Here is a 10,287-nt window from a genome sequence, read left to right on the forward strand (position 1 = left end):
AGTACTGCAAATGACTTCATGTTCTTCAAATATATTTTTGATGCCTACAAGTTGTGTTATAATGTTCTCCATGTAGTTCAAAAGAGTGGAAAGTGAATCTCCTAGATTCATCTTCACCTCAAAGAACTTAATGAGAAGACTAATCTTTGAGTTCTTGCTTGGGCTCCAAATAATACATATAATGCTTCATAGGCTTCAAATGATGTATCTTTTCCATGTATATGGTGAATGTACTTGTTATTAAGACCCAATGCAATAATTGTGAGAGCAAGCTAGGGTTAGAGAAGAACCAATAGGCTATGGAGGTTTATACTCTGCCATAACGACGAAGAGAGAGAGAGAGAGAGAGAGAGAGAGAGAGAGAGAGAGAGAGAGAGAGAAAGCTGTATTAACGTCTACTAGAGGCCGAACTCGACCTATGAGACAAATCAATGTACAACTATCAATGTCTTCTGGATGTCCAAAAAAAAAGGACAAAATGAACATGAAATAAACTATGAAAGTATTGAGCTAGTGGGGGGGTGTGATGGATGGAGCACTACTGCTGCTAGAGGCTCAGTATGCAACCTATATGTGTAGGGTATACAAGAATGCAATGCAGATCTGTCTAGCTCCAACCAGTACCATAATGGGAGTGTAATATGTGATACATAGGCGATGGCGAGGCAAAAATACCTCGGAGCATGATCTTCGGGTGTGAGTGTAAGTGAGCTAGCCGCTCCTGGATATGGTGCTGATGTCGAGCCTGTATCTTTGTGATCTTCCTCTGATGTAGTCTGGGAGTTTGGTAGCCTGGTGCTCTCGGTCTCCATCTGGCTTGGAGGTCCGCAGCGCGCTGAAGAGAGAGAGAGAGAGAGAGAGAGAGAGAGAGAGAGAGAGAGAGAGAGAGAGAGAGAGAGAGAGAGAACATGACTCAATGAATACTTTGATTAGTGTTATGAAAGTACAAGTACATGCCTTTTGTAGGTGGCAAACCTTGTCTTATGACTCACACAAATCATGAGTACTAATGGGCACATGGCACATAGCACATAATTATCTTATATAGATAAGAGGGCGTTCACACATAAGCAGGTGTTCACACTCATAAATGAACAAGGTGGACACACACGTGAAGCTCCGAATATCCCAACAATAATGGCAGTAGAGCTTTCTCATCCTTAGCTATCCATGTGGCCTCATTTTGCCTGATAGTTGATTTCTTTACTTTCCCACCATTAGTAATAGCCCATAATACCTTCTTCATTCATGTGAATTTAATCTTAGTTTGCCATGTGTGAAAACTATATATAATCTTCAAATTTATAGAGCTTCATTGAAGTGGCCATGAGTGAGGGAAGGTCTTACCATTGAGCAAGTGAGCTCAAGCGTGATGTCTAGTCCCTTTACAAATAGAGATTCATGTAATGATTTAGCTTAATGGTCATATTTCTCATCCTTAGCTATCCATATGGCCTCATTTTTCCTAGTAGTTGGTTTCTTTTCTTTTCCATTAGTAATAGCCCATAATCCCTTCTTTTTCCATGTGAATTTAATCTTAGTTTGCCATGTGGGAAAACTATGATCTTCAAATTTATAGAGCTTCATTGAAGTGGCCATGAGTGAGGGAAGGTCTTACCACTGAGCAAGTGAGCTCAAGGGAATGTTTAGTCCCTTTACAAATAGAGATTAATGTAATGATTTATCTTAATGGTCCTACTTTAAAAAGAATATGTAGAAATACACCTCAAAATGAAGCAATTGAAGTACTAAATGAGAGGGGTTTTGGGATTTGAAGTGATGAGGAAACTCCCTAATGTGGGAATTAAAACTAGAAACCTTCCAAAAATGATGAAGTGGCATTAATCACTACTTAATGATAGTGAACAAAAAAATGTTAAGAAGCTTGGATCACACCAACTAGTAGAATTGAGCTTCAAGATTTGATGAGTGTGATGCTAGTAGACCCAATTGATCACCCCATGGAGGATTCATCCCTCCACGAGTAGGTGCAGATTTGGTGATTGCTTCTATGACTTTGTTGATTTTGGCTGCAGATCTTGACCATTTGCTCCAAGATTTTATGGGTAGCTAGTATGATGGGAAAAAATCATGTAAGATGGTTTGGTTTCTTATCAAGTGATGGTCACAAATCTAGATTTTACTACTAATAGGTCGCACCTTTGTATTGCGATTTTTGCTGGCGGTTTGCTTCAAATTGAGGTGAGCCCCTTGATGTGGAGAAGATCAAGGATGTTGGCAAGTGAGTTATGGGATTTTATAGTAGAAAGGCTCAAGCTTTAGATTTGAGCTAATTAGTGTAAAGAGGTGAGGAAGGGAAAAAAGGCTTAGTTGCTCATCTTATTTTCTAAGCTCTAACACCATATTAGAATTAGAGATGAATAACAAGCTTACAGAGGATAGAAGTGATTAAGATTATGGAGGATAGAAGTGATTAAGCTTATGGAGGATAGAAGTGAGGATTATCCATAATGATTAAGCATGGCACACAAACTAAGAAAAAATGATTAAACTCAATCACTAGATTAATTGGGCATTATCAAGTATTTCCATTAAGAAATTTTGGGCCTCTTAAGTAAGCTTTTGGATACATGTGTATGAAATGAGGAAGAAACACCTATGATCTAGCCTACATCTCCTCAACAAAGCCTAGAATCACTCCATCTCCCCCACTGAATAAGGGAGGTGCCTCTCTTTTACATCTTACTAAGCTTTTACATGGACAACTAACCTCCTTAGACTAATGTAGACCTTAGACCCTATGACCCCTTAGGTACTAGGCATAAACATGTGACTCCAATAGTTATGAATAAATTAGAGGCTTACATAGGCTTCCTATAGGCAACAATTTTAGAAGTTTTCTAGATGATTCATACCATTTATTCTCTAGTAGACTCGAAGGTTAAAAAACTATGGGCTAGGTTATGGTTAAAATGTCCAAGCAAGCATGATAGCATTTGGAAGACCATTGAGTTGCATAAGCTTAAACTATTTGAGCAATTCCTCACCATGAGGATCTTTGGTAGATCCCATAAGAATTCACTTCAACCTTGTATGTATGTATGTATATGCACACGTACATGTGTGTGTGTGTGTGTGTGGGGGTTTTTTTTTTGTGTATTTGTGTGTCTGTTATTATGATTTTAATATGGGTATTTTTATTTTTAATCAATTAATTTATTAATTGATTGGCATAGTTGATATAAGTAGAGATCACTCGATTGGATAATGGAGGTGAGGTGGTGGTGGTCAAGAGCATTTCAAGACACTGGGTGTCAACGAATATTATTTGATTTTGTCACAACACATGTCATTATTTCATTTTGGACATCATCCATATTTATTGTTGATGTATATAAATTTAGTGGGACATGTAAAAGATCCTTGTGCGCATATTTGATTTTACAAGAGATGTACACATTCATAAGGTTCAAGGTTTACACCTATTTTTAAGTATTGGCTTGCATGTCCAATAAAGCAAGCTATCTTTAAAGAAGTCAACATATTTGTAATAAGAGGACACTATTTTGAGCCCCATCAGTTATTTCAAGCAATATGTTTAAATACACTAAGAGGAAGTGTGGGCTCACTCTTGTGTGGAGGTGAAATGGACCAATCTTGTGTTATGTGCAATTTTCCATTCTATGTTTTGTGATTAATACTTTGTAATTATTTTAGTGGGTCCTTTTTTGCTCTCCAATAGTGTGTGTGCATGACACACACACACACACACACACACACACACACATACACACACACAAACATGTGGATGGATATTAAATACCCCTAGTATAAACATTAGAAGTTAATAAGCAATACACCTCTTACAAATGTGAACATTAGAAGGATGATTAGCTAGAAAATCTATCTCTTGAACACTACTCACCTTTTCTTAAGTGAGATCATCAATTAATATTTTACACTATTTTACAAGATTAACTTAATTTTGAGAGAGAATAAAGAAGGTTTTTAATTCATTGTGTGTTTTCACACACATACGAGTGTGCACATATACGGTCATGTAAAACATAACTATTTTTTAAATTAATTTATACACACAAGTGACGTGAAGGTGCGTGCACATATATGATCATGTAAAACGTGCCTATTTTTTTAATTAATATATGCACACAAGTGACGTGAAGGGTTTCTACAAAGTGTTGTCCTTTGAGGAAAAATCGTGTTTTATAATGATCCATTACCTAAACAAAATGAGCCATGAGTCTAAATATGCAAGTTGAACAAATTATGTAATCAAATTTATTTAGAAGTGATGGTTTAATTAAAAAAGGATAATTATTGAGATGATGAACATAACAAATACATGATTAGTCATAAGGTCTTTAGATTGTGATTGTTAAATGGATTAGGTAGTGAGAGTACTAGCTCCACATGACACATGCATGTCTTTGATGGTACAAAGTGCTTATATTTGGGGCATGATTCAATAATGTATAGTGGTGAGCCTAACTTGAGAAATCTCTTTTGAATTTAATTTAAAAAATTAGCCCCATCATCATGTCTCTTGAAGAATGTTTACAAATTTTTTTTGGGTATAAAAGTACTAGTCATTGCAGTCTTTGATATGTAGAAACAAGAATAATTATAGCAAATAGGTCAAAAGAGAAATTGTACTTAGTTGAGTGATGTATGGCACAATAATACATGACACAAGACAAAATGGAGGTGAGAGAAATTGGACCCTATTTATGAGAATAAGCTAGAATCCAATGAATATAGTTAGGAAGTGTAGTCTTCTTCACATGGCCGTATAAATCCATGTATGAAGCTATTCCATAGAGAAAACTCAACAAAATAAAGAATAAAAAAATGAAGATTGTATAACTTCTGGGTATCATGGGGGCATAATGCAAGTGATGGCCTTGATTCACATTGATGCAGATAAGCCGAGTAAGATGAACCTCTATTAAGTCGTGTCTTTTCTTTTTGTCACTTGTTGCAAAGCATAAGCATCTTGCACCTTGTCATTGTATTTTTATATAGCTCTTCCTTATTCTTTTTCCTTGTGTGGAGCTTGTTTGGCTTATCATGGCATTTTTGTATAGCCTTTCCTTATTCTTGGTCCTTATATAGAGCTTGGTTGACATACCATATCAACTTTTACAAGTTTGACACTAATTTCATACATTAGCATCAAATGGTGCTCTTATGATCCCACTCAGGCATTAAGTTCAAGTAGCTTGAATGTGTGAATGTATTTTGTTACAAGGAGCTCAGTCAACTGTTGCTCACATTGCCAAATGAGGAGAACCTGGAGTTGGACAAAGGTGTAGAGTTTTAGTTGATAAAACACTTGCCTAAAATAAATAGATTTGCAAAGGTTACATGCTCATTTACATCATGACATAGATTACTATGCAAGATAAAGATAAGACAACAATACAACAATGTAATGGAGTAAGTCTAAGTACCAATGGGGAGAGTCATGGACCATGCGGGTGCCATGAGAGTACACCCACTATCATACTACTAATTAGCGCTCCAAAAATATGTTGTTTCCAACCAATCAAAATAAAAGCAATGCTTGAAAGTAATGGGGATTAAGTTTTTAAGAAAAGAGAAAATATATCTCTATTAAACATTAAAATGTATGATTAGTGTTCTTTGAGAAGAAAGGCCATGCCGAATTTTAACCGGAAATTTTCAATTTCAACATGCCATTACATGTCATATTTATTACATCACACTAGTACCATTATAACAAATGGGAAGTATAGTGGATACTTACCCTTCTTCTTCCTTGCAGGAGCGCAGGGCCGCGAAGGAGCCGTCCTGGTTGGAGACGGTGGCGTAGGAATTGGAGCTGGTGGAGTTGTCGTGGATAGAGCGGAGTACCTCTTCGAGGGGGGCGAAGAAACGGGCACTGGTCTTGTCGTGGCTCTGGATGCGGAGGAGACTGGCCTTCACCTCGCCCATGGTGGGGCGGTCCTCCGGCCGCTCCTGCGTGCAATGCAACGCCACCGCCATCACCTGCACCACCTCTTCCCGCCGAGACGGAACCTCCTGCTGCAATACCCCCTCCAGCATCATCGTCGCCCGCTCCGGGAAGTTTGCCCGCACCCACCTTGGCAGGCTCATCATACCCCCATTCTGCTGAGCATTTCCATCCGCCGCGTTGCTCTCGGTGTTGTTGCTGCTCAAGCTCGGTCTCCTCCTTGTCAACATCTCCAGCACCACCACCCCGAAACTGTACACGTCCGCTTGAGGAGTCGGACACCTCGTGCTGAAGGCGTGGCATTCTGCACATTGAACCAATGAACATATCATCTCCTCTCTAACGGTCAGAAACCAGTGAAAAGCTTCCTGCTGTCTTTCTTTTTATCGTGACATTGTTTCAAATGGCCTAGCTAGCATCTACTAGGAGAGGTATTACAATTCATTTATTTTTCGGGATGGGATGGATATCAAGAGCTGTTAAAGCCTACCACTAAGAAGGCCATAGGGTTTTCTTCATTTGCTCTTTTGTAAGAGGTTAATATTTTTCTCAGAATTCTTTTACACTCAATAATAGTATTGAGCTATGGAGCTACCCCAAGAAGTAACCCTTAGTAGTACATTATCACGGCAAAACATGTTGTGGAAACTTCTTAACGTTCTTTATGGTAGATTTTGAGCAACTCTATTCTTATACAACAAAAATGTTGGTAGATTCAAACAATGCACTTGTTTCCCGCCTTACAACATAGGAAAGACAATGCAAGTGCGGGGGAAAGAATGGGATGCACTTTCTTATAATTTCAAGGAGTTGATCTCTTAGTCTTTAATCTTGTGCTAAAGAACTCACTCTTTAATCTTTTGGGGGGGGGGGGGAGGGGGAACAAGAATGAGATGCACTTGCTTATAATTTCGAGTAGTTGATCTCTCTTAGTCTTTAATCTTGTGCTAAAGAACTCACTCATCTTGAAGATTTGAAAATATAGGGAGAACATGCAAGCAGGGATGCGAAGAGGAATGAGATGCGTTTCATCAAAATTTTCCAAATTGACAAGAGTGAATCTCACTGTGTTTAACCATTTGACCTTGAACTATATGCAGAAGTTTTATATGATTAACATAGGAGGGATGGAAAGAAGAAATACTCACATCACATAAAGTGATACATCATCATAAAGTGATACATCAGCACATCTTCACAACTACCATTCTTAAACAGATTCTACTAGATGGGGACTTGGTCTACACATTGGACATGAAAGCTCATGAGTACAGCACATTGTTCCTTCACTGTCAACTTTGGGTTACTCGTTGATAAGTTTTGGTTGGTGAAGTTTTTCTAAATCAACGTGCGGCCTTATGACAGTTGTCCCGTGGTCACAAAGTAAATATTTAGACGACAATCTCTAATGAGTTGAGGGTGGCTACGTAAGAAGCTATTTCTAGATCATCTAAAACCCCAAACAGAATATAATTTCAAGGCTGTATGTAATTACGTACACAGCCTTGGCCTTGCATGGCACGCAAAAAGCTTGCGATGTGCTCTCTCTCGGTGTGGAGCAAAATATGAGAATGATTTTGGTTGTGAGGGGGATTAAAAGTGAAAAGCTTACCCGGTGCAACGTAGCCGGCGGCTGTAGCTGGTGCATCGGCCGATTCGGTGTGGGAGCGCAGGAGCTCAGCGATGGCAAAGTCGGTGACGCGGGGCTCGAAATCGTCGTCAAGGAGAATGTTGGTGGGCTTGAGGTCGCCATGCACAAGGGGCACCTCCTCGTGCAAGAACATCAGCGCATCCGCCACCCCTATGATGATGCGAAACCTTGTCTCCCAGCTCAGCTCGCATGACTGAACATCTTCCCCTCCTCGCGCGCCGTGCAAGTGATCCTCCAGGCTACCCTTGGACATGAACTCCTGCACAAGGGCCATGGTGTCTGCACTGTAGCAATAGCAGAGCAAAGGAACCAGGTTTCTGTGCCTTAGCTGCCCCAGCGCTTGAAGCTCCTGCAGCAGACTATCTCTCGACCGGTCCCGCAAGCTTGTCGGCAAGCTCAGCCTCTTTACAGCAATCACTTTTCCATCCTGCCTCAGCACACCTCTATAGACCGTGAACAATTTGCCTGACCCCACAGCATTACTGCTTCGGAAACCTTCTGTGGCAAGCCACAGATCGGTTAGGGTAAGCTTCAGATGCTTGTCGAAGTTTAGAATCTCCGTCTTCGAGTCCTGCACTGGCTTCTTTGCTTGACCGCGGAGGAGATAGCAGCACCACCATATGAAACCCGTCGCAAAGGCTACCACAGCGGCTGAACACACAGCTGAGGCAATGGCCACCTTTGCGCTCGATTTCAACCCCTCCCCACCATTTGCATTGCTATTGTTTGGCTGGTCAGCAACATCCCCTGTGTGACCCGGAGCTAGCGCCGAGGCAGGTGATCCTGTGTTGCAAGGAGTGCCTACAATAGGCCCGCATAGAAAAGGGTTCCCTGAGAACGCCGTTGCGTTCATCTTGCGCAGCACTCCGTCTGTTGGAATGGGTCCCGACAGATTGTTGTTCTCAAGCGACAAGTATTGAAGCTTGTCCAAGCTTGCTAGAGCAGAAGGGATGGCCCCTCCCAGCTTGTTGTTCGAGAAATCTAGAGTTACCAAGCTCTTGCATTTACCCAGGGTGCTAGGAATGTTGCCGCTCAGATTGTTGGCTGCTATGCTGATCGTCTGTACGACGGTCAGATCGCCAAGCTCCTTCGGGATCGGACCGCTGAGATTGTTGTGAGAGAAGAAGAGAACAGCAAGGTTGGAAAGCTTGCCCAGCTCTGCAGGGATGTCTCCCGTCAGCATGTTCCACGACAGATCCAAGTACCGGAGCTCCGAGCAGTTGCCCAAACTTGCTGGAATCTCCCCTGTTAGCATGTTGGAGGTGGCGGAGAAGAACATCAGTGAGCGCAGTTCGCCGATAGAAACAGGAATTGACGAATTCAGCTCGTTATGACCAAGCCAAATTTCCTCCAGCTGAATGCATCCGACGATCTCTGTCGGAATGGATCCTGACAAACCATTGTTGAACAAGTAGAGCTCCTGCAATTGCGTCAGATTACCAAGCCCGGGAAAGATCGGACCGTTGAGCAGATTAAAACCCAATGACAACGTCTTCAGAGACGTAATCTGCGCTATGGCTACGGATAGAACTCCGGTGATGTTGTTGTTCTCCAGATTCAAATAAGACAAGGATTGGAGCTGGGCTATGGTATCTGGAATGCTGCCGGAGAGCGTGCAGCCTGACAAATCCAGCTGCAACAATGCAGTGCAGTTCCCCAATAACGGAGGGATGCTTCCGGTGAAGGAATTTGACGCCAAGCTTAGCTGTTCCAGGAGGCGGAGCTCTCCTAGCTCCGGAGGCAAAGACCCAACTAGCAGATTGTCGTTGATGAACAGAGTTTTCAAGGAGGTGCCATTCCCTATATTTGGCGGCAAATCACCTGAGAGACGATTGGTCTGCAAGTGCAGGTTTTGCAGGCTTCTGAGGTTGCCCATGAATTCGGACGGGATCGTGCCCACCAGCATGTTACTGTCTAACAGAATGTCTGTGAGTTCTGTGCAGTTTGCAAGTGCTACTGGGATGCTTCCCGTGAGCTGGTTGCTGCTTATCATCACCTTCTGCAGGCGAGTTAGCTGCCCAATCTGCCATGGTATGGCACCCGTGAAGTTGTTGAAGGAAAGATCCATCGTTCTTAGAGACGTCCAGTTGCTAATAAACTCCCCGATAGGACCGTTGAAGGTGTTTTGATGCAGATACAAGCTCTCCAGCAGAACAAGTCCAGCAAAAGCAGCCGGAATAGTTCCAGCGAGATTGTTAGCATAGAGGCTAAGTGTGACAATCCGGTCACAGTCCCCCAGAGACGGAGGAATGGCACCCGATAGTGAATTCATGGAGAGCTCTAAAACCTGCAAGTTGGAAAGCTTGCCTAACTCCTGTGGAATGTAGCCTGTAAGGTGGTTGTAGCTTAAATCTAGCACCGTTAGAGATGAACAGGCGCCTAGAGCCGGAGGAATACTGCCGCTGAGATTGTTTCTGGAGAGGATAAGCATCTGTAGCCTGGCCAAGTTACTGATTGTAGGCGGTATGAATCCGCTGAGTTGGTTGTTGAAGAGATCTATGGCGACAAGCTGAGTGCAATCTATGATCGACGTCGGGATTGTGCCGGTGAAGTGGTTGTTGGAGGCTTTGAGCTTCTGCAGCGACATCATGGATCCGAGCTCAGGCGGTAAGAAGCCATCGAGCTTGTTGTAGGAGAGGAATAGGTTGGCGAGAGCGGTGAAGTTTGCTAGGGAATGTGG

The 10,287-nt window shown here is 42.0% G+C and overlaps 1 protein-coding gene across 1 annotated transcript in view; it reads right to left on the reverse strand.

Annotated features, from left to right (window-relative positions):
• Positions 1–4,721: 4,721 nt before the first annotated feature.
• The window catches only part of LOC147633685 (uncharacterized), a 6,533-nt gene continuing 967 nt past the window's right edge, over positions 4,722–10,287 (reverse strand). The window contains exons 1-3 of the mRNA XM_086804681.1: positions 7,569–10,287; positions 5,750–6,260; positions 4,722–5,272 (exon numbers count right to left, since the gene is read on the reverse strand). The exon at positions 7,569–10,287 is cut by the window's right edge and continues 967 nt beyond it. Coding sequence (XP_086660807.1) covers positions 5,239–5,272; positions 5,750–6,260; positions 7,569–10,287 — 3,264 coding nt within the window. The 3' untranslated portion in view covers positions 4,722–5,238. The remainder of the gene's footprint in view (positions 5,273–5,749; positions 6,261–7,568) is intronic.

Source organism: Cibotium barometz, chromosome 11 (genome assembly GCF_041138505.1).
Source record: "Cibotium barometz isolate CiBa-2024 chromosome 11, ASM4113850v1, whole genome shotgun sequence".
Taxonomy (NCBI): Eukaryota; Viridiplantae; Streptophyta; class Polypodiopsida; order Cyatheales; family Cibotiaceae; genus Cibotium; species Cibotium barometz.